This window comes from Perca flavescens, chromosome 18, assembly GCF_004354835.1.
Source record: "Perca flavescens isolate YP-PL-M2 chromosome 18, PFLA_1.0, whole genome shotgun sequence".
Lineage (NCBI taxonomy): Eukaryota > Metazoa > Chordata > Actinopteri > Perciformes > Percidae > Perca > Perca flavescens.
Window position 1 is genome coordinate 17364521 of NC_041348.1, and position 25595 is coordinate 17390115.

At 41.4% G+C, this 25595-nt stretch overlaps 1 protein-coding gene across 1 annotated transcript in view; it reads left to right on the forward strand.

Moving 5' to 3' along the window:
* Positions 1-1174: 1174 nt before the first annotated feature.
* The window catches only part of ylpm1 (YLP motif containing 1), a 29486-nt gene continuing 5065 nt past the window's right edge, over positions 1175-25595 (forward strand). Inside the window, exons 1-17 of the mRNA XM_028604951.1 lie at positions 1175-2109; positions 4359-4574; positions 10225-10413; positions 10688-11202; positions 11415-14141; positions 14500-14623; positions 14973-15114; positions 15201-15290; positions 18928-19108; positions 19355-19545; positions 19737-19891; positions 19986-20048; positions 20256-20375; positions 20517-20693; positions 20805-20888; positions 20995-21078; positions 22823-22897. Of these exons, the coding sequence (XP_028460752.1) occupies positions 1531-2109; positions 4359-4574; positions 10225-10413; positions 10688-11202; positions 11415-14141; positions 14500-14623; positions 14973-15114; positions 15201-15290; positions 18928-19108; positions 19355-19545; positions 19737-19891; positions 19986-20048; positions 20256-20375; positions 20517-20693; positions 20805-20888; positions 20995-21078; positions 22823-22897 (5712 nt within the window). The 5' untranslated portion in view covers positions 1175-1530. The remainder of the gene's footprint in view (positions 2110-4358; positions 4575-10224; positions 10414-10687; positions 11203-11414; positions 14142-14499; positions 14624-14972; positions 15115-15200; positions 15291-18927; positions 19109-19354; positions 19546-19736; positions 19892-19985; positions 20049-20255; positions 20376-20516; positions 20694-20804; positions 20889-20994; positions 21079-22822; positions 22898-25595) is intronic.

Sequence of the window (25595 nt, forward strand, 5' to 3'; positions counted from 1 at the left end):
ACGATTTTTTTTAAGTGGTTCTGGCCAAAATTAATACAGATTTACTGGTGATCTTAAGAAGAAAATACTTGTATGTGTATCAAACCTCAAGGGCAACCTAAAGTCACTAGTCTTTTACCTCCCACTGCTCTCTCTCCCACCCTAACATCTCTGTTGTTAAACACAGTCTGAACTCACACAGTTGGTCTCTGACAACAAACTACTGTAGATCCTATGAACATGCATGTTGTAGGCCTGTCCTAGAAGATTTTTCAGGCTATTTTGATTTATTGTTTAATATGGAATATATTGTAATCAGACTCAGAGTAGTTACATATATTATTGTTGTTAATTTAAATCATGTTATGTATAATTCAACCAGCACAACACATTTCCACCTTCATGAAAGGTATTTAGAGCTTAAAATTAGTTGGAATGAATAACCTAAACCTACAGTTATTATAATTAGTATTACTACTTTTGTTGTTGTTTCAAATGAGGCATAGACCGGTTACTGAGTTTTTTCTTTTCTTATTACAGCCAAAGGTTTCTTGTTAAGTAAACATTTCTATGTAAATGTCTCCCTCTTGTGGTAAAAGCACAGATCCATTTGCTTGGCATCATATATTTACCATTGGCAACTGTGAAAAGAGAGCATAGGCCTACTCAGAAATCACGTTTAAACACGTTTTGTGAAGAAAAAAAAAGTCATGTTTTGTGTGTTGCATCTTTTCACATTATATTTTTTTTTCTGTCTAATCAATGGTAGGCTATGATTGCATTTGATGAGTTAAGTGTAAATACATTCATTGGTATAGTAAACAACAAAGGTATGATCGATCTTTGGCATTATGTAGGCTAGTCTAGAAACAATGGACATCAAAGCTAAATACTACTACTGCTAGCCTGATAATAATAATAATAATAATAATAATAATAATAATAATAATAATAATACATTAGTTATGTTTGCTAACAAGTTTTCCCCCAAAACTTCATTAATCAAAATAACCTAAACATATATTTTTACAGATCATCGCAACACAAGTGTTTACAATGTAAATAGGAGGCACAATCAAATATTATTGAAGCAAATACAAAATCAAAAGGATAAGAACAGTGGGGTTTCTTTTAGAAAAATTGCATTTATGAATACAACTTTTTCACCATAAGCGCTACCGGAAGTGGTCGCCTGGTGACTTGTGATGTACTTCCGTCATCAGTGAATCGCACCGTAGCATCAGCTACTCAACGATATCAGCTTTTCTTAACGTTTATTGTAACTTTTTTTTCTATTTAAGGCTAGACGTGCACATTTCTTTCTCTAACGGATAACCGTTTCTTGCTAACGTTACAGAGTTGCTGTTTATATTCTTTGTTTAATGCGGCCTGGCCCAGTCGGGAAATGAAAATGTAGGCTTCATGATAGAATGGTAACGTTAGCTTTTTTTTAGCCACTGAGGCCCGGCTCTATGTGAGTACAAAAGACCGTGTACACCGCCTCGGGTTTTTTTCAGAATCACATCAGAAACAGAATTCTGATTCGGAACAATGTATCCCTCCTGGGGAAATTATGGGGCACCCCCGGCGCAAAGCTATGGAGGTTCTGGGCCCCGTAAGCAACCTGGTGGCGGCCACGCCGGCCCGCCAGCGCCGGGGTTCGGCGGCTTCGAGGCCTCATCCAGCGGCTCGATGTTAACCAGCCTACAGGAGCAACACCTTCAGCAGATGCAGCAGCTGCAGATGCTGCACCAGAAACAGCTCCAGTCTGTGTTACACCACGGCAGCAACGCTAACGCTAATGCGTACGGTGGTGGACAAGGTGGATATCCAGGGTCTTCGTGGCATTCAGAAGGAGCAGGGCTTTCAGACAGCGGGGCTGGAGCTCATTCGTACTATAAAGAAGACGAGACCCCTGCTCCGCCGACCAGAGTTCCCCTCGCTCCTCAAGCCGGTCACCCACCACCACCCCCTCCACCACAACCGCAGCCTACCGATCCCCAACCGGGGCCTCCCCCTCCAGAGCCCCCGACATCCAAGCCACCGGAGAACAACGGTGCTCCAAAAGCCAAAGAAGCCTACAAGAAAGATCCATCCACGACAGAGGATGACAAATCCTTACATTTGCAGGTAATGTCTTGTTCTATTTGTTTGCGTTGACATATTTTGGTGCTAAACACTTTGCTTTACCTGTAGCCAGAACTTGAAGCCAAAGAACATCGTAGCAACAATGTTTATTGATGGAACTAGAAATTACCCACATTTGTAGCCTATATATAGCATCCCCTAATAGGTTTGCACGATATTGACAAAATGTGATATTGCAATATATCGATATTAACTTCGATATTTTTAAACATATGTAAAATGACAAAAGGTACGGGAAAACGCATATATGTGTGTGTGTGTGTGTGTATATATATATACATACACAACACAAGGTTTATTTCAACTGACGGTCATATTGGACTGGTACAAAATGAATAAATAACAACCATGTCTACAGAACAGGACATGTTTTACTGGTTGTACAGTATAAAATAAATAAATAAATAAAGAGAACAGGACTCTCTTCTCTGATTCGTTCCATTGAGTTGATTCATACCGTTCAGTTGTCTCTATCTATTTCTTCACTTACACTGTCACTCTCTCAAAATATGCACACATGTGGTTCGCTCCATAGGGTTTGTCACGTAGTGGACCCGTGCGCTAACGTGCAAGTGGCACAGTAACTGGCCAATAAAACATAATCATTATAGCGTTTCAAGCAGTCTCTAAATCATGTTATGGTCAGAAATCCTTTTACACCAAAATTTGGAATGACATTCCCCATCACATCAGAACACTACCATCATACATACATATTTCAAAAAGGCATACAAACTGTTCCTTCTCAACAGTTACACTTACACTCATTGGTTGTTCATGTATTGTCCAAGTCTTGTTTGCACTGTCTGTATTGTTTTAGTTGTCTGTATCTGTCTAGCCCATGCTAATGACCTGTACGTGTGTTTCTGTCTTCATGTGCCGTAACTGTGTCCTATGTTCTATGTTTCTGCAGAACAGGAACCTGCTGGAAACCAGTTTTTAAACTGAGTCAGGCCCGTTTAAACTGTAACTTAATGTTACTTTTAATCCTTTCCTGTATAATAAATGAAAATGAAATGAAACACAACTGAGCCACACAGTCAATGGACAGGACGCAATGCTCCAAAAAAGAAACAAAATATTGCATACTTATCGCAACACTTTCAATATAATATTGTGCAATGTGATATCGCGATAACGATATTGAGTCAATATATCATGCACCTCTATCCTCTATTAAATGTGTTTACACTCTGTAAATGTTTGTCTCACAGTCCCGTTTTGGTGGCAGGGTAACTAATGCATACATATATTGCATGCAAGCATCATACTGTGCATGTCAAATGTAGAAAAGAAGTAGGAAAACGAGTTATTTCGTGGTAGTAAACTTTAAAATATATAGACCAATGTGCAGCTGCTCCATCCTGAACTTGTAGTCAATATTATGGTTTACACATATTGTTTATAATCTAAATACCAATGTAGTATATTAACAGATGTAATATATGCTATAAACGCATTCTGTATTATTCTATATTATGCAGTTGTGAAAATGGACACAAATGTAATTACTGTCTCAATGTTTACACTATCTACGAGCAAGAAATGTGTTCATATTGTTCACACAAATTTAAATGTCAATATCGCTACGGGTCTTAAAATGAACCTTTCCATCCTTTTTCCTTGTCAGACCCATCTCCACAGTGCTATGGAGTAAGGTCTGGCTACACCACAGATACATTATAGAATAGGAGAAGAAAATGCTCTGGGTTCTTTGCATTTGCACTTGGGCCGCGTTAAGTTCCAGCAGCGATAGTGCCTCTGCAAAATAGACCCTGCAAAAGAAAACTCCACATAAAATATTAACATACATTGTCTGGAGTTCATATGAGAAAACAACTTAAGTAATCAGAAAATGAATCCGAGAAAGTAGGTAAAAGAGCATTTAATTACTGAGATGTTTTAACCCTTGTGTTGACTTTGGGTCAAATTGACCCGTTTTTATAATTTTTGTTTTATATCAGAAAATATGGGACGTAGAAATAAGCGCTGAAAATGTAAAGAAGAAAAAATTTACAATTTAAAACGTTGGAAAAAACAAACTGTGGAAAAAAAGGTGTCAAAAACGTTTTTTCAAGGTTGACGGGAAGACCGCACAAGGGTTAAGGCAGACTCTAAGGAAAATTTGGAAAATGTAATCCTATTATGTCAATTGAGCAAGGAATGGGCAGGTGAAACACTTGCAGTGGAAAAGTAAGACTGACCGATGTCCTTGTCATTGTTTCACACAGGAGCAACAGCAACTTTGGTACAAACAACATCTTCAAAATCTACAGAAGTTAAAGCAAGAGAAAGCCAGGCAGAATCAGAAAGAGGGTGATGGCCCTTTGCCGCCCCAATGCCAAGTTCCTCCTCTTCCTCCATCAGAACCACCAAAAGGTGCACCTCCTCCACCCCCTCCAAAAGAGGAGCCCCCAGCACCACCTCCACCGCCCGATGAGGCGAAGGTAAGCATTACTACAATTTTACATAGGTGTGAATTAGAGCTGAACGGTATTTCGTTTAATCATCGACCTCGGGATTTGCGCTTGTGCAATAGTCACGTCGCTGGAGGTGCGATGTAAATGCTACAACTTTTTTCCTGATTGACACAAAAGGAAAACTTGCATGGTTCTCATTTTTCCATGACTAATTGCCATGTGTGCAACATGTGTATGTGACGTAGTCCAACAGGGGTGAGACTCTTCCTTGTGTGCGTGTAGAAAAGTAATGTTACCGTAAGCGGCAGGTGCCGCAGACAATGTGATGCGCATGCTTTTCCATGGGTAGTGAAGCTAAATTATTTAGTGTATTATGTTTGTTACGAAGATTAAATAAAGCAACTGATTAATGCAACGTTATCACCACGTCTCCCGACCATTTTTCACCGCAGTTACCAGACCAAAAGCTAGTTACCAGCTACGAGCCAGGCTAAAGCTAACTGAGTTAGCCTAAAGAAAAGGGGGTCTGTCTGTCCCAACTAACATTACGTTTCAGAGCTGTGAAGATGGAAACGTAACACTAGTGTGCAAGAGAAGTCTGTGTCTGAAATAACGTGATTTACACTGATTTAAGACTTCTTGAATACACGGTTTGTTGCTAGTCCGTGACATGCAGGCTCTGCATGCACAGCAAATCACCAGTAACAATCACTGATCAATTCATTCAAAGTCATTTTTTCCAATATCGCGCAACCCCAGTGTGAATGTAAGAATTTAAACTTGTCTTGGATGTAGACTCTAAAAATAATTGAATTAGCATTGGTGACGTCACCTAGTGCAGGGCTTAAAGTATTCCGACACCGTGCCGGATCTCCGGCGTGCGGCCGTGAGAGGAAAAAAATATATTAATATTTTTGAGTCATTTGATTTCACATACCAATCATATAAGAGGAACGCAGCTCTAACTAACACATGGTTGAAAGTAATCGGCCCTGGTGCTGGATTTCTGGCATATGAATATTTTAGAAAAATAAATAAATTAAAAGGTCCACATGGGATTGGTTTTTGATGTGCTGGGTTTAACCAATCATCGAACTTCCACCTACCAATTAAACGAGTTCTAGCCAATCAGATGCAAAGTAGGGCGGGTCTTTACCAAAAAGCAAGAGTGCGGTGTAGTCTCCATGGTAACGCGGCTAAAAAAATTGATGCAAAGTTTATCAAACTTGGGAGCATCTAGATACAGCTTTAGTTGAGAAAGGAGACAAATGGCGCTGGGCATGAATAGATGACAAGAGGAAAAGGGTGGAGACAGGAAGCCGTTTAGCACTTGGTGCCTCAAATTGAGGGAGCCGGGTGCTTGCTTCTTTAGCGCATGTTCAAGGAAGATACTGGACGGCAGCAGCAGTAAGAAAGTGCTTGCTAGTTACAAAGCTTCGGTCCGTGCACTCTGTCATACGATTAAGTTACTGGCAAAGACCGCTACCGCTGCGACTGTTCCTTTACTGACCGACCGTGATACAAACAATACGTGTGTGCATGTTCACTGTAGCTATCTGAAGCCCAAACTGCCTTGATAAAGCTGTCTGTTTGGAATCAGCATGGCAGGTATTTAACCATAACGGCCTTGTCCCAGAGTTTAGATGTCTAGCTATATGAAAAGATAAACAATGCAATGTTTTTAATAAATGTAAATAAAGCAGCTAATATCAACATGGACAAAATCATGAATGTACTAATTCGCTTTTCTGATGATGACCTGGCCAAAGTAGTAAAGTTTAGTTTTCACAATGATTCATTGTAGGATTATGATATTATGGCAATATGTAAATCCCCATTGACTCTTAATTTAACATATGGTTGGAAGAAGTAAAAATGTATCCAAAACTTTTTAGTTTTAAAAAATTATGACTTTTATTAGTGTAATGTCAGAAGGACTTGAACTGTTTTGCCAGTCAAATTAACTTTAATGAGTGCATATTGAAGTATTACACTGTTGGTTGGCAAAAAATGTATCTCAAAATGCATCAGATTGATGCTTTAAAATATGGAATATTTAAAATTTTCTTCCGGGGGAGCAAGCCCCCGGACCCTCTTAGAGGGGTAATATCCTTCTCACCTTTTTCGCCCCTCACCCGTTTTCATGCCTGAGTTATTTAAACATAACGGCCTTGTCCCAGAGTTTATGAAAAGCTAAACAATGCAAAGTTGTGATTGTGATGTGTAATGTAAGGACTTTACCATACAACTTTTGAAGTGAAAACAAACCGTAAGAGGGTCAAAGTTTAAGATGGAAACATGTGCAACACCCAAAAACAAGTTCACGGCTATTTTAATATAGACCGGGCCATGATACGCTTTGCTAGGCCTCTACCATGATTGGCAGGTCGGCATGTAGCCACGCCACTAAAACATCCCCTGCTTTATCGACCATAATTTACAAAATGAACATTGTGCTGTATTGAAGAAGACTTAAGTGATGTGACGCGTTTTTTAGGCTACAACATTTTTTGTCACATACAGGAAACATCTCCTCACTATCTGCGAGCTGCCTGTCACCGGAACACACTGTAAAAAAAACGCGGTCTCTGTAGACAGTCCAGGCTCCACAAACTGCGCCAACCAGCACCATAACAAACCATGTTGGTTATTGTTCCAGCCAATAACCGACAAGAAGGAGCTGGTTGAATCATGAATACGCATTGTGGAAGTAGCCTACGTGCTAACGCTGCTGCAGTGATGGCTCAACCAGCTCCTTCTTGTCGGTTATTGGCTGGAACTCAGTTTGTTATGGTTTGTGGGGCAGGTTGGCACAGTTTGTTTTTGTTGCCGTTTGTGGAGCCTGAGCTGTCTTCAGAGACCGCGTTTTTTGACCGTGTGTTCAGGGGACAGGCAGCTAGCAAATAGTGAGGAGATGTTTGCTGACGAAAAATGTTGTAGCCTAAAAAACGCGTCACATCACTTAGAGCACCTTTTAAAACTAGTGATTTAGGCCATTAACTCATTAGGAACATGTTTATTGAGGTAATAAATCAAGTGAGTAGTAGGATAGAAGTAGTACTTCTATAGAAACTGACTAGTTTTTTGAGCAAGTGGGAGTCGCCCACTGCTGGAAGTTGGATATAATTAGAGATGGCTCGATACCATTTTTTGCTTACCGATTCCGATACCTGAACTTGTGTATCGCCCGATACCGAGTACTGATCCGATACCAGTGTGTCATATATTTTATTATGTTTTAACAGCTGTATACTACTATCCCTGTATGGATGTGATATTATTTCTATCTTTGTGAAACATGAACAAACACAAACAATGAACGCCACAGAACTTTCTTTTATTGTCCAGTTTGACAGTCAGTTATAACGGAAGAAGAACATAAATAATCTACTTTAACGTAGATTTTCTTTAGGGCTTTATTACGTGGTATCTGATCGGTGCATAAACTCCAGTACTTACCGATACCAGCGTTTTAGGCAGTATTGGAGCCGATACTGATACTGGTATCAGAACATCTCTAGATATAATGCAGGTTTTAGGCACCTAAATAAATAAAGCCTTCTGTGGCTCCAGAGGGAGCTTGACCTTACTAGAGTTATCGTGGCTTGATGCCGAAAACTACAAATTTGTAAATAAAAAAAAATCTGGGCGTGTGGATTTAGAAAAATGGGGGATGAACAACACATAGCACAGCAACACCATCCTTTTGAGTCTGACGTTCTCAGCGCCACCTTTCCCTTTTTGGATTTCCATCGCTGCCCCGTGCATTTGGAAGTCTATTGGTAACGTTAACAGACAGTGTGTGAGTTTAATGAGGCCCGCTGCTGCGACGCGCCGTACCAGTTGAGCAGAGGCTGCACAGTTTGACCGGCCCTCGCGGCCTTGAAACACTACCGGCCCACCGGGAAAAGTCCTGACTCTCTCGATTGCCACTCCGCTACTGGTTAAGTGTATTATTTACATTGCAATATAAATGAAAACATAACTTAATTTATTAATATCAGCGAACATACCTGCCACACTCGTAGTGACCTGGTAACTAGACCACCAACTACGCTGACCTGACGGAGCTCCACGACCGCTTATGGTGCTCTGTACCCAGCGCACAGTCATCTTTTCTGGGGTAACTGAACCACCAACTACTGCGTACCTGGAGCACCATGACCGGCAGCCCGCGATGAAATGTGAAAATTGTCAGCATTCCCTGTACAGCTTGGAACACTGCATTAACATTTTCAGTATCCTTGAAAAACTTCCAAACTTTCTTCTTTGTAATTCCCGTGGAAATGCACAGCTCGCAGCTAAACTAGTGTGTGAGATCTGCGCGACCAACATTCAGAACAGCAGCTGGTCTCAGACCAGTGGTCTGTATGTACATTTTTGGGGCGTGACAAAGGTACAGACCAGAGCCAATTAAGGTACATCTACCGAGTTGACGTCAACTCTTAGCTTTGTTGGGATTAGCCCGTTTTAAGCGGCAGTTTTAAATTGTGAGATTTGCATAGGAAAGCGGTGTCATTGGGACTTTGAGGTTCTCTGTATGCCCATTTCACCCACCATCATTATTCAACTATAAGGTAAACTCGGTTTTGCATTCTATCACCCCTTTAATTCACTAACTAAGTGATAGTTGTTTTTTCTGTAAATGTTATGAATTGAATGGTGCTACAGAAAATTTTGAACTAAAAAGACAATAGATGATTCTCACATTTATTATGGCTGTAATTCTACTGGCCCTGATTCATTAACGAACAAAAAGCACCAGATACGTAACTGTTTTTGAACCATTCAGGTAGCCTACATTGGAGGAATTTACTCCCATTTAAAGCATTTAAATAGTTTTTTGTGCAATTAAATAATTGACACCACGTTAATTATTTAATAAGTTTATTGCTCTTTTATATGCTACGTATTGTTTTTTTGGCATGTGTAAGTGCTTTTGTAAGTGCTTTTGCAACAGCCTTTAAGAACACGCCAATTCCAGTTTTAAACTAGAGTATATCAGAGAATTAAGATTATTACTGGATCTAAACATTGTTTGTATTGTTTACATAAACTTAGAGTAAAAATGTAGGAAAATCAACTACATTTACATATACACAGTAAGTCCCACCACACACAAACCATCATCATGTCCATAGATATTTAATCCCAATGTATGTGATAACTGCAATGCACCTAAATATCTTATATATTTTTACCCTGCTCTTGCTTGTCTATAGGACTAAGAATCATTTGATATCTCTTTAGTGTCACTGCAAAAATTATTGTTTAGACACCTTGCTTTGCTGATTGTCAATGCTGACTTATCTGGAATGTTTTTTACAAAGTAAGCCAGAATAACGCCGCGGTTGTGGCCCTGGAGGTTTAGCGGGTCATCTACTGATCACAGGGTTGTAGGCCTGATTCCCTACCCTGCGTGCCATCGGGGTGTGAGTGTGTGCATGAATGGGTGAATAAGCGGCAAAACTGGTAAAGCGCATTGGAGAAAAAGCGATATATAAATGTTGTGATTTACCATTTTAGATTGAATGATTGTGTAATGTGTTCTCAGTAGGGCCTTGCCTTCTATCTAACATAATGTCATTCTCTAAACTACTCTTGGTTATGTCAAAAATATTTTTTATAAGTTACAAAGATATTCTTTGCTCCAATCTTGTCTTGTGTGTGTTTAAAGCCCGAGGTCCCACAAGACGCAGAGGAGGTTGCCCGCCTCCAGCAGTTACAGGCTGCAGCAGCACAGTGGCAAAAGGTGCAGCAACAGAGAACGGGCTTGCAATACCAAGCTCTCATGCAACAACACGAAAAGCTTCAGCAGATCCTGGAACAGTACCAACAGCTGATTCAGCAACCAACTAACCTACAGGTATGCAAATGGTAGTTTCTTTGACATCTACTATTCGGCTGGTTATTTTCCTACGGTGACCTGTACAGAAAATTAAAAGTGAAAAGCAAGTAAAGTATGTTTAGTGGAACCAAATAAAGGATATAAGATTTTGTAGGAGCTGCAACAACTCTGATTTGCAACTCCTGCAGCATCTTGGGAGGCACCTAAGTTTTCATTATTACATGTCTCAGTGATTTCTTTGTTCTGCATGTACCTATATGATAATACTTAAACCAAATGTCCTTTGTTGCAGTCAATGTCTGCTGAAATGCAGCTGAGGCACTATGAAATGCAACAGCAGCAGTTCACCCCTTTATTCCAAGACTGGGATTGCTCCTTCGTCCTGTGGTATGAGCAGTTTCAGACCTATCCCCACAAAGACCAATTGCAGGACTATGAGCGCCAATGGAAGCAGTGGCAGGAACAGATGAACGCCACCAATGCCCACCTTCAAGAAAGGGTGGCCACTCTCACTGCCATGGTGCCATTTGCCTCAAGCCAGTATAGTAGTGGTATGATGGGACAGTTTGGTCAGTACCCTGTACAAGACATGCAAATGCAGCAGCAGTCAGCTAACCTGGGTATGCAGCATTCCCCAGTTGGTGTTAGTCCCAACTCTCAAGGTCCTCGGTCCGCTGGCTTTGGGCCACATTCAGAATCACCTGCTGGACCCCCTGTAAGAGGAGCAGGCCCTGCTGGCATAGGAGTTAGACCTCCAGGTCCCCCCACCATTCAGCCACCAAGCATCAACAGCTTCAGAGGTCCACGGTCAGTAGGGATTGTTTTGTACTACTGTTATTGGCATTTATTTATTTAAGAATGTTACATTTAAGAATGGGTTTTAAAAAGAAAAAATGTTTCATAAAATCAGTTGAGAGTATTTGAATGCAGGTGGGCTATTACATGTATTTTTTTTTTATATTTGTGGGATATCACTAAAAGGGAGCTTTATTACTAATGTTTTCTTACAATCTCTGTAGTCCTGCTGGTCCCAGCGGAAACAACCCTAGATTTGACCAGCCGCAGCAAGGTTTTGATGGTCCTCAGAGATTTGATCAGCAACAGCAGCGCTTTGATGTTCCCCCAAGGTTCGACCAACCACAGCAGCGCTATGATGGCCCCCCAAGGTTTGACCAATCACAGCAGCGCTTTGATGCCCCCCCAAGGTTCGACCAACCACAGCAGCGCTTTGATGCCCCCCCAAGGTTCAACCAACCACAGCAGCGCTTTGATGGCCCCCCTCGATTTGAACAACCAAGGAACCGCTTTGATGGTCCCCCTAGATTTGACCAACCAAGGCACCGCTTTGATGGTCCCCCCAGATTTGACCAACCTGGATTTGGGCTGCAACCTAGGTTTGAACAGCCCTCAAGGCTCACTGAATGTCCACCTGTGCCCCAGCAAAAACAACCACAAGGCCCCCAACCTAAGGCACAACCAGCCACTAAACAACCTGCCAGTATGGATTCCAAGATTCCTGGAAAGTCAGCTGGGCAGCCACAATCTGAAAAAGAAAAAGGAGAATCAGAACCAGGTGATAAGGCCAATGCTGAAGACTTAACAGATGACAACTTGCTGGGAACTGATGGCTTTTTTGTCCAAAATGACCCCATTCCTCAGACATTGAAAACAACCACAGAGCCTGAGGAATCTGAAGACAATAATGTTTCTAACAATAGCGGAAAAACCAAATCTGGTAATGTTAAGCCTTCCGTAACGGCTCCTTCTACTGTGGCATCAAAAAATACTCCTGCACAAAATCTTGTCAAACCAGATAGACCATTGATAAACAACAAACCCCCACTGGTTCCAAAGCCCTCTGGAATTCAGCAGGAGCCACAAGCTTCTGGCCATTTGCAGTCGCGACCGGATCCTCCAAGGCTTCCCCCTGGGAGGGGACGAGGCCAGCCGCCAGTACCTGTCCAAGTGCATGGACGAGGACGTGGGCAGAGGGGCAGGGGAGTGTTCACGGGACCAAACACTGTACCACTTGGGGAGAAGATGGGAGAAACGTCTTATGAGTACATGCCACCTGAAGAGAACTTGGGGATGCCAGAAGAGCAGGAAGAGTATCAATGGCAAGATCCTTCATACGAGCAGTGTGGTGGTGAGGAATCGGAGGTGCCCCCTGAAGAAATGTGGATGCCAGACGGACATCACTTTTCAACAGAGGAAGAGTATTATGAAGAGCCAATAGGAGGACCCCATATAGGGAGAGGAGGGCCCCCAATAATGAGAGGAGGGCCTCATATGGTAAGAGGAGGGCCACCTATGGGCAGAGGTGGTCCTCCTATGGGAAGGGGACTGCCAATGGGTAGAGGGGGGCCGCCAATGGGTAGAGGGGGGCCGCCAATGGGTAGAGGGGGGCCGCCAATGGGCAGAGGAGGGCCACCTATGGGTAGAGGGGGACCACCTTTTGGTAGAGGGGGACCACCTATAGGTAGAGGGGGCCCTCCTATGGGAAGAGGGGGACCCCCTATGGGAAGAGGGGGACCCCCTATGGGAAGAGGGGGACATCCCATGGGAAGAGGCGGACCACCTATGGGAAGAGGAGAACCAATGGACAGGCACTGGGAAGAACCTGAGTCAGAGGAGTACTCAGAGGAAGGGGATCCTTACTGGGGAGAAAGGAGACCTCCAATTAGAGGCATGAGACCTCCGTTTCCACGTGGCCGGGGTCATCCCCCACCTGGTCATCCTGGTTTCATGCACCAGGGACGAGGAAGGCCCCCTCATCCAGCGCATGGCCCAATGGATCACGAGCCATTAGGTCATGGAATGGACATGGATGATTCTGAAATGGATCCAGAAGTGGACCCCATGTACCATGGACATGACCCTCATAGCCATCCAATGCATCCTGATGTAGGCAGAGGCAGGCGTCGTGTGCCACCACCACCTCAGGAAATGATGGATCCTATGGAGGAGCCATTGTATGATGAAGGCATGGAAAGAGAATTGGGATGGCAACCGCCACATGGCAGAGGCCCTCCTCTGCCTCCACATGAGATAATGGATATGGAAGGAATGAGGAGGAGACCTATGGGTCGAGGGATGGCAAGAGGCATGTGGCGGCCAGGTCCAACACATGAGGAATATGAAGAGAGACGCAATGAGGGTTTCGTGGAAGATTATGGTCATGGGGAAGATGGGTATCGTTGGCGGCCACCACAGGGCTATCCTCCTGATGACTATCGGCATGAGGCCAAGTACTATGAGTCTGAATGGGAGAGAGAGCGTGCTCCTCCTGGAAGGGATTATCCCCCTCGCATGCCACCACCAGAGTCCTACAGAGATGGCCACTGGCTAGAGGAAAGAGAAAGGGGTCGACCATATTCTTATGATGAGCATGATAGGGGAAGAGGAGAACTTAGAATTCGTGAATATAGGGAGGAGCCACCCCACCGGCAGGAAGAACCACCATACCCATCACCTTCAGAATGGGATAGGCCTTCAAGACTTCTTCCACCACCAGAGAGAGGGTATCCTTCTGACTATGAAGATCATAGAGCTCGCTATGAAGAGCACAGGGAAGAGCCACCTTTGGATATACGTCCACCTTTATCTCCTGCTGCACCTGTCTCAAACTTGCCAGAGAGCTCAGTTGATCCGGCATCACAAGGAACAAGTGCTGCAAATGTGCTTGCTCTCTCCCAACGTCAGCATGAGATCATCCTGAAAGCTGCTCAAGAGCTTAAATTTATAAGGTAATTTCTAGACTTTTATCATTAATTACTACATTATTATCCTAGGTTTACAAAAAGTGCACTCTGACTTATCTCTAGTTGAATCTAGCCATGCAGAGTGTTACTATTTACGTAAGTTATGAAATATTCACCTCTGAGATTTCTGCCACCACACCATAACAGTGGAGGTGAATGTAATATTATTTGCCGTGCTCAAAACATAAAAAAAAAAAAAAAGTTTGGCTGGCCTGCTTTTGCACACCGTAGTGATTGAAGCAGAAGGCTGTTTTATTTTTGCTAGTATATTATCTACTTTATGGTCAAATGGACTTTGGCAAACTTTTAGTTGAACTTAACTTTCATTCTTTTGGGTCTTCAGGGAATTGCAGGAGGCAAAACCACCTGGTCCTGAACCTCAGCCTGCACCAACTGACATCCTGTCCGAGCTTCCTGCTGGCCTTCTTGGTTTGGAGATCCCAGCTGATGTTAGGAATGTTCTGAAGGTAATTTATTTTTACTTATTCTATTTAGCTATTTTAGCCATAATTTTAAGAGTTAATTGTAAGAATGGCAAGATCACTGGTTAGGGAGACTTATTTATATGTATGTATGTGTATATATATATATATATATATATATATATATATGTATGTATGTATGTATGTATGTATGTATGTATGTATGTATGTATGTATATATATATATATATATATATATATATATATATATATATATATATATATATATATATATATATATATATATATGTGTGTGTGTGTGTATGTTTCAGAAATATATTTTTTTTATTTTGCATTTAACTGTTCAATATCATATTAAATCTGTCATCTTCAGGGCATGACTGCAGCTGCACAGACAGCTGTAACCGAATCTGTGTCTTGGGATACTAAGCCTGCTGCCACAGATTACCAGCCATCTCTCCCTGCATCCAAACCTTCAGTGATTCCAAAGACTGTGGATTATGGGCATGGTCACGGTATGAGCAGCAAAGACAAACACATTTTAACAGATAAAACAGGTTAATTTTCAGGACTGTTGGTGACATTACCCTCAATGTTTCAGAGCCTGGAGCCATGGTTGAGCGGATCTCATATGGTGAGAGAATTTTGTTGAGGCCTGACCCAGTGACATCAGATAGGGGCTATGAAAAAGGTGAGTCTCACAGGGCTTAAAGTATTCCGGCACCGTGCCGGATCTCTGGCGTGCGTCCGTGATGAAAAATATTATTATTATTTTTCGAGTCAATTGATTTCACCTACCAATCATATGAGAAGAACGCAGCTCTAACGCAGGTAGGGCTGGGTATCGTTCAGAATCTTTCGATCCAGTGCCAATTTCGATACCTCAGTTTCGATTCCGGTTCCTAATAGAGATGTACCGATACCAGTATCTGTATCGGCTCCGATACTGCCTAAAACGCTGGTATCGGGAAGTACTGGAGTTAATGCACCGATCCGATACCACGTAATAAAGCCCTAAAGAAAATCTATGTTAAAGTAGATTATTTATGTTCTTTTTCCATTATAACGGACTGTCAAACTGGACAATAAAAGAAAGTTCTGTGGCGTTCATTGTTTGTGTTTGTTCATGTATCACAAAGATAGAAATAATATCACATCCATACAGGGATAGTAGTATACAGTTAGTAAACATAATAAAACATATGACACACTGGTATCGGATAGGTACTCGGTATCGGGCGATACACAAGTTCAGGTATCGGAATCGGTATCGGGAAGCAAAAAATGGTATCGGTCCATCTCTAGTTCCTAACGATACTTTTTTCGATACCATATGTTTTAAAATCCATTTCAACATCAACAAAAATACTTTCAACACAAAGCTTTTATTTTCCAACTTAATTGTGAATCACAACAGTTATCAAAATGTAAAAATTCTGGTAACACTGCTCACTCAGAGTAACATTAATAAAGTTGCCTTGCCTTACAAGCTCAGCCTGTGAGTCAGTCATCAGGGCAGTGAAACCACCGTTGTGTCTGCTTGTAAGGAAGTGTAACATCAACCGCACCGCCACCGCTTTCAGCTCGCCATTAATATCCTATCGCAGCAAACGCTGTCTGCGTGAAGTTTTGAAAAACTGTAACTACACTTGATCGGCATTGCTGTGACTCACTGTGACTTCAACAAAACTACACAGCCGACGACGTAGTTTACTCGAACCGCACCTCTCCGTGTGGGTCGGTCGGTCGGTCGGAGCTCTGCTCTCTGTCAGTATGCAGAGAGGACAGATAAGCTTGCGCTTAAGCGTCCAGATGCTTTTGGAACCAAAATTTGGCACCGAAAAATTTATAATTTTTCGATACTCATAGGATCGGAGAATTTTTTCCGGTGCCATAAAAGTATCGACGTTCGGTACCCAGCCCTAAACGCAGGGCTTAAAGTGATGGTTCTGAGTAATTTACCCTAGGGACCTTTGCACCATGACCTCGAGCCAAACACCCCCCCAGAAGCTTTTTTCACCTGGGTCTAACATTGGGTGAGTTAGCGTAGAGTAACGTTATCAGCTGAATAGCTTAGCGCAGGGGCTAATGGACCCACGTTTGTATCTCGTAAATGACCCCACTAATAATGCCCGAAATGATACCAAACTTCTACACTAGTACAAATAGGTTATGCACTCATAAAACGATGGATTGGAAAGTTTGTAAGTACACCAGAAGTTTATAAACACTTGCCTGCTCTCTTCTGCTCTCTGTTGTTGCTGCTGCTGCTGCTACCTGCAGTTAGACGAGTGCTTAGGGCCGTCTACAAATTACTACACCGAAAAGAGATACAACAAAAATATTTATTAATTTAATGTTTAAATAAGGTAATGTCTCCAAACTTATCTCAGTTATTACTTGTCTCCTGCTGGTTATACTACAGTACTTAGTTAAAAAAAAAAAGTTAAATTAAAAAATATTTTTGTTGCATCTCTTTTCGGTGTAGTAATTTGTAGACAGCCCTAAGCACTCGTCTTACTGCCGGCAGCAGCAACAACAACAGAGAGCAGAAACCAGCAGGCAAGTGTTCATAAACTTGTGGTGTACTTACAAACTTTCCAATCCATCGTTTTATGAGTACATAACCTATATGTACTACAGTAGACGTTTGGTATCATTTCGGGCATTATTAGTGGGGTCATTTACGCGATACAAACGTGGGTCCATTAACCCCTGCGCTAAACTATTCAGCTGATAACGCTGCTACGCTAACTCTCCCAATGTTAGACCCAGCTGAAAAAAGCTTCTGGGGGGGGTGTTTGGCTCGAGGTCATGGTGCAAAGGACCCTAGGGTGAAATTACTCCGAACCATCACTTTAAATTACTCGGGCCTGGTGCCTGATTTCTGGCGTATGACTATTTTAGAGAAAGTTAATAAATTTAAAAAGTCCACATGGGATTGGTTTTTGATGAGCTGGATTTAGCCAATCATCAAACTTCCACCTACCAATGAAACAAATTCTAGCCAATCAGATGCAAAGTAGGGCGGGTCTTTGCCGAAAAGCGAGAGTGCGGTGTGGTCTCTGTGGTAACGCGGCTAAAAAAATGGAGGCAAAGTTTATCAAACTCGGAGCATGTAGATACAGCTTTAGTTGAGAAAGCAGTTAAAAACAAATGGCGCTGGGCATGAATAGATGACGAGGAAAAGGGTGGAGACAGGAAGCTGTTTAGCACTTGGTGCCTCAAATTGAGGGAGCCGGGTGCTTGCTTCTGCAGCGCATGTTGAAGGAAGATACTGTACGGCAGCAGCAGTAAGAAAGCTTTGGTCCATGCACTCTGTCATACGAGTAATATACCAGCAACGACATCCACCGCTGCGACTGCGCCTTCACTGACCGACCGTGTTTGTGATACAAACAATACGTGACGGTGTTTGCACGTTCATAGCGGAACACGATTTGTCATTAACGATGGCCACTGTGGAAAAGCTATCTGAAGCCCAAACTGCCTTGACAAAGCTGTCTGTTTGGAATCAGCATGGCAGTTATATAAACACAACGGTCTAGCTATATGAAAATCTATACAATGCGACGTTTTCTAATAAATGTACATGACAACTAATATCAACATGGACAAAATCATGAATGTACTAATTCGCTTTTTTTTTGCCAAAGTAACAACACATCTAGAAAGTTTAGTTTTCACTATGATTCATTGTAGGATTATGATATTATTGCAATATGTAAATCTACATTGACTCTTAATTTAATATATGGTTGAGAGAAGTAAAAATTTATATTTATTATTGTGTAATGTAAGAAGGACTTTAACTGTTTTGCCAGTCAAATTAACTTTTAATGAGTGCATATTGAACCCCCTCCTTCAAAAAATCACTTCAGGCTCAGGATTTTTTTTCACTTTAAGCCCTGGTCTCAATACTGTAACCCTGTGTCTAGATCGCAAGCATGTCGGTGCGTTTTGCTACAGATCCTCTCTCTTTTTAATCTGTGCAGCTGTCGGCACCAGCTCAGTGCAGACTTGCCTCTCGGCTGTGTCTCACAGGCGTAAAATATTTTTTTAAGTTATTTTCGTCCTCCCTCAGACTTTATCAGAGCCTATAGGATATTGAATGGGTAACATTGTTTAGTGTCCAAGGAAAATTGCACAATGCACAGAGTGGCTGCTCTTTTGCTGTTTGATGCTTTGAAATGCTTGGACCAGACGGAACAGGTATAGACAGTCGCTTAAGTGTGATGTTTGCGGTCTAGACAAGGGGTTGAGCTGAACTCGAACAGAGCTTGCTTTTGTAATTTTCTAACAGTTTAGTTTTCATTTCATTTTCCTAGAACCTCTTGGTCCCAGAGATCCTTACAGCAGAGACCCATATTATGAAAGACGATTGGACCCTTACATGGACCGCCGGGAGTACAGCAGAGAGAGGGAATTATACAGAGAAAAGCTGCCACCTGAATATGAAAGGGAAAGATATGAGCGGGAGCGCTATCCCCTACGAGAAAGAGATGACAGGTAACATGTTACTCTTTAACACCTTTTTTTTTTTTTTCCATACTGGGGCAAGTGCGCTGCTTCTGTACATATGTAATATTGTTTTCTATTTGTCTGTTTTTAATTCAAGCACACAATCCATGGTTGAAGAAAGGTACTATATCACATTGTGTCAGTACATTGTGATTAGTCGTCAGTGTGTGCCAGTTTGAATCAAGAAATTCTGTTGATAAAACAAATACTTAACAATGCTCCTCCTCTGTGTAGATCTCCACTGGCACCTTCCTCGCGCTCAGGATACAGGGAGAGAGAGCGGGATCTTCGAGAGAGGGAGCGAAGTGACAGTCGTGATCGAGATGAACATTATGGACGGCCTGGCTATGATAGACCTCGAAACGAGCGCATTGGACTTGACCGCAGTGGGCCTGAGCGTTACAGTCATAGCTCCTCACCTTACGGTATGTTCTATCCCACTGTTACCAGCATACCTGCAAACTTTCACTGTTTTGAATGGGAAAATGTCATCCACGTGAATTGTGTAGATCGGAAGAGAAGAATATTTTCACTTCACACTTAAATCACTTACAATAAATCTATTATGTGGGAAAAATGCCATTCAGATAAATACTTTGCAATGAATATCATACAGTGGAAAGAAGAAGTTATCCAGAGGACCGAGGACCTCCCACTGCACCACCCCTCCCGCCTCCACCCCAGCCACCCCCACGAGTCGAGAAGAAGCCAGAAATCAAGAATATTGACGATATCCTCAAACCGCCTGGCAGATCATCTCGCCCTGAAAGGGTACTAATTACTGCTGCAATGCTTCTTGATGTAGCAATATCACATTGTTTGTTGTATAATATTAAGTACTCATTTATGTGATATATTTGAACAGATTGTCATCATAATGAGAGGGCTTCCAGGAAGTGGAAAAAGCCATGTTGCTAAGCTCATACGGGTGAGTGGAGTCATACCAGCAAATCATATGGTAATGTAATAATGATGTAATGTAACTGAACTTTAAGAACAATATACAAACAATACTCATAGAGCCTGTTTATATGTCCTTCCACAATAGATCTTTTACATAACAAATATTGCCTTTTGTAACAAAGCAAATAGAACCATGAAAACTTTGCTTTTCAATCTTGTTGACGTTATTAAGGATAAGGAAGTTGATTGTGGCGGTGCACCTCCAAGAGTTCTTGTTTTGGACGATTATTTCATGACGGAGGTTGAGAAAGTAGAGAAAGACCCAGACACAGGGAGAAGAGTCAAAACTAAGGTGAGTCTGAAATGCAACAATAACAAAAGTTGTGCTAAAGTATGCAGTTGGAAATCAAATTCAGCATCAGTGAGCAGTAGCAACTTTCAGATGTAGATGTAGACAATATAAAGAATGTAATACAATAAACCTGTCTTGCAGGTTCTTGAGTATGAGTATGAGCCAGAGATGGAGGATACCTACCGGAACAGCATGCTAAAAACATTCAAGAAAACTCTGGATGACGGCTTTTTCCCCTTCATCATTTTAGACACTATTAATGACAGGGTTAAACATTTTGATCAGTTCTGGAGCGCAGCCAAAACGAAAGGCTTTGAGGTAAGTTGTGTGCATTAATGGCTCCGAAATTTTTTTAAATTTTATTTTATAAATTTTATATTTATTCCAATCGGCTATGTGCTTAAGATGTTTTGTTTTTCTTATTTCAAGGTGTATCTTGCTGAAATCACTGCAGACACTCAGACTTGTGCAAAGAGAAATGTCCATGGGCGCACGCTTAAGGATATAATGAAGGTCTGTAATATAAAATAACTGCCTCAGATACATTCATAATAAGAGTAATGTTCACTAAAGCTCCTACATATAGAAGGCACTTCCTAATGGAGCATTCTGTACACAGATGTCCAACAACTGGGAGTCTTCACCCCGTCACATGGTGCGCTTGGATGTCCGGTCCCTGCTTCAGGATGCTGCTATAGAAGAGGTGAGGTCTTCAAGACTTAAAAAGTTCTCATAATATTACATATTATTTTTATATATACAGTACAGGCCAAAAGTTTGGACACACCTTCTTATTCAATGCGTTTCCTTTATTTTCATGACTGTTTACATTGTAGATTCTCACTGAAGGCATCAAAACTATGAATGAACACACGTAAAATTATGTACTTAACAAAAAAGTGTGAAATAACTGAAAACATGTCTTATATTCTAGTTTCTTCAAAGTAGCCACCCTTTGCTCTGATTACTGCTTCGCACACTCTTGGCATTCTCTTGATGAGCTTCAAGAGGTAGTCACCTGAAATGGTTTTCCAACAGTCTTGAAGGAGTTCCCAGAGATGCTTAGCACTTGTTGGCCCTTTTGCCTTCACGCTGCGGTCCAGCTCACCCCAAACCATCTTGATTGGGTTCAAGTCCGGTGACTGTGGAGGCCATCTGGCACAGCACTCCATCACTCTCGTTCTTGGTCAAATAGCCCTTACACAGCATGGAGGTGTGTTTGGGGTCATTGTCCTGTTGAAAAATAAATGATGGTCCAACTAAATGCAAACCGGATGGGATGGCATGTTGCTGCAGGATGCTGTGGTAGCCATGCTGGTTCAGTATGCCTTCAATTTTGAATAAATCCCCAACAGTGTCCCCAGCAAAGCACCCCCACACCATCACACCTCCTCCTCCATGCTTCACGGTGGGAACCAGGCATGTAGAATCCATCCGTTCACCTTTTCTGCATCGCACAAAGACACGGCCGTTGGAACCAAAGATCTCAAATTTGGACTCATCAGACCAAAGCACAGATTTCCACTGGTCTAATGTCCATTCCTTGTGTTTCTTGGCCCAAACAAATCTCTTCTGCTTGTTGCCTCTCTTTAGCAGTGGTTTCCTAGCAACTATTTGACCATGAAGGCCTGATTCGCACAGTCTCCTCTTAACAGTTGTTCTAGAGATGTGTCTGCTGCTAGAACTCCGTGTGGCATTCATCTGGTCTCTAATCTGAGCTGCTGTTAACTTGCGATTTCTGAGGCTGGTGACTTGGATGAACTTATCCTCAGCCGCAGAGGTGACTCTTGGTCTTCCTTTCCTGGGGCGGTCCTCATGTGAGCCAGTTTCGTTGTAGCGCTTGATGGTTTTTGCGACTGCACTTGGGGACACATTCAAAGTTTTCGCAATTTTCCGGACTGACTGACCTTCATTTGTTAAAGTAATGATGGCCACTCGTTTCTCTTTACTTAGCTGATTGGTTCATGCCATAATATGAATTCTAACAGTTGTCCAATAGGGCTGTCGGCTGTGTATCAACCTGACTTCTGCACAACACAACTGATGGTCCCAACCCCATTAATAAGGGAAAAAATTCCACTAATTAACCCTGACAAGGCACACCTGTGAAGTGAAAACCATTTCAGGTGACTACCTCATGAAGCTCATTGACAGAACACCAAGGGTTTGCAGCGCTATCAAAAAAGCAAAGGGTGGCTACTTTGAGGAATCTAAAATATAAGACATGTTTTCAGTTATTTCACACTTTTATGTTAAGTACATAATCCCATGTGTTCATTCATAGTTTTGATGCCTTCAGTGAGAATCTACAATGTAAATAGTCATGAAAATAAAGAAAACGCATTGAATGAGAAGGTGTGTCCAAACTTTTGGCCTGTACTGTATGTATGTATGAATTAGTCCTTTCTCAGTAGCTGAGCTAAACTAACATGTGCTTGTGGTGTTAGGTTGAAATGGAAGACTTCAATCCCGATGACGAGCCTAAGGAGCTGAAGAGAGAGGAGGAAGAAGAGGGTGATCTGGTAGGACATGAAAAGCTTACATTTATAGCCACATCGTTTTCAGAATCATTTCCACTTATTTGTATTCCCATCAACCACATAAGGCTTATTCAATCATTTAATTTATTATGTATTTATTATCATGTTTATGAGGAAGGACCAGAGCAGAACAGATGAAATATAAAGGAGCAAGATAGGGAATACTGTAGTGAATCTGTCCTAAAATGAAATGAAAGCTGCAATAGTCCATTAACTAAAGGTGCATTTGCAATGCTTCTAGTGTAGGTATTTAGTTGTTGTCTTTTTGAGCATTTCTCAGATTTCATTGTTAAATAGGTACATTGGAAATTATTTTTGTCTTCACATCAAGGATTTTCAAAAGAAAGTTGAAGTTTTAAAATTCATATTGTTGCTAAAGTACCAACATTGGCAAAAGGGATCTTAAACTTTAACCTCCTCATTGTGGATGAAACTGGACCATTCTGCTTCGTATCCCTGATGATTTTTATTCACAAAAATGCAAAAACATTTTTTTCAAAAGACAGAAATGTAATTAATCAAAAAATCATGATTGAAAAAATGAAAAGGTGTCTATCTAATCGGTTTTAAAAGTAATGTTGTGCAAAACATTCTTATGAATAATACTTTTCAACACAAATTTCTGAGATTTTAAAGAAATAAATGAATGACATTTATTCTTCTGCCAAATGAATTTTACAGAGCTAAATATTGCCTTTGACATGACGGGAAATGTTGACAGTAGCATTTATAATCAGACACTTGATTGTTTTTGGCCTCAGATTTTGATACATTTTCACATAATATCTAATTGTATCATTATTTAACCAGCTCTAAAAATGTTGTACAACTATTCTAGGGAAATATTAACCAACTATAAAAAAGAAAAATAGTAATTAACTAAATATCAGAGTGACAGACTTTCTAATATCCACATGTTTCAGTGAAAGATTCTTGAAAGCTGTAGAACTTACTGCTTAGTAACAGATTTTGAAAGTTTTGAAATTGAAATGTTTCCTTTTGTACCTTCAGGGGATTGTCACCTTAAAGCGGCTATAATAAATAGTTTTATAATAACAATGTATCAAATGACAATGGAAAACAATGTGAAAGGGATCGCTCATAATGATCATCCAAATCTCTAATTCCCCTCGGCTTTACAAAGCTTCATAGCCCATCCCGCAGATTTACTTTTTTTTATTTACTCTCACTGCGCTCATAACCCACTGAATACTAACTGCTCAGCAAGCAAACATCAGACACAGCTGGTGTCTAGCTAGTAGAGGTGTGATGAAATCTTGTCCCACAAGATCATTAAATCATCACATTAAAATGTGACTAGACCTCACGTTGAGGTCAAATTGGGCACAAATTGTCTCGCGATATCTGTCACGAGTGCAGAGCAGCCGCCAGTAGATGAAGTCCGACCTGGTTGGTCTTATAATACATCTGGCTTTGAAGAGGAGTCTGGCTTGGACCTCTAAATTAGCATAGATGATCCCCTGCCCGTTTGCCAAAGCTGACTCTGAGTTCACTTTTGCAGAGCGGTAGGGAAGTTGCAATTGTACAAAGCTGCCAGTAAAACCCAGCAAACGTTAAGAGGGTACAGGCTCTCTCTCACGCGCCTGACACACACACACACGGACTGCAGCGTGCAGTTCAGTGTGGCGCTGACTTGCGCAGCTTGCTCTCTTTCTCTGTCTTTTATTTTATTTTTTTAAATGAGTGAAGCAGAAAATTTTAAAGAAGAAAGAAAATTCTAAAGCGTTACTTAAAGGAGGCCGATTATGCTTTTCCTTATTTTCTGTCATAAATATAATGTTACGATTCATATTAAATGTGGCCTAAGCTTAAAAAAATTAGATAAACGTATATAGACCTAGAAACGCTAGTCTCTCATCACCAGCACAATCTCCACAGAGCTGTGGAGTAAGGTCTGGCTACACCACACATACGTTCTAGGGTAGGAGAAAAAACATTCTGGGTTGTGTAGCATTATAAACCAATCACAATCGTCTTGGGCGTCGTGAAGCACCGGATGCAGTGACGGTGGCTCTGCAAAATGGTCTCGGGAAGGAACTTGTTTTGGTGGAACATTTGCACCACGCAAAAGAAAACCCCACATAAAATATTAAATCAAGTCAACTCTTCACACAATACAGTAACATGAGCTATTCAAATTAGCTGGATACATAGTTAAATGTAATTTGCTCTTAACAGTGTATCAGTGTGTGTACTTCGTCCACAGCAATCCCCAACAATTTTCTTCAAAACTTGCCATTTTCAGCGTGCAGCTTGCTAGCTCGAAGTTTGTTGATTTTTTTTTTTTTTTTTTTTTTTTTTTTTTTAAATCTAACAGTTTTAGAACAGCAACACAGAGAGCGGAAGGTGAGGGACATCGGGCACGTCCCTCACCTTCCGCTATGTCGGGCAATTATCCTGGAAATGTACTTCTGGCGATCCAGACTAAAGAAAGAAACACTGACCAATCAAAACAGACTGGCATTTTTCAAAGCATGTTCTAGTAGAAGCAAAAAATCCAAGTATAAATCTGAAAATGAGCGTAATAGGTAACCTTAAAATCTCCAACAATATCCAGGGGCATGAACATTTTCATCTAATGGGGTCCATGTTTGGTGTCCCCAGGATGAACCAACATTATGGAGACAACTTTGACAGGAATAAATGTCCATTAAGCTTC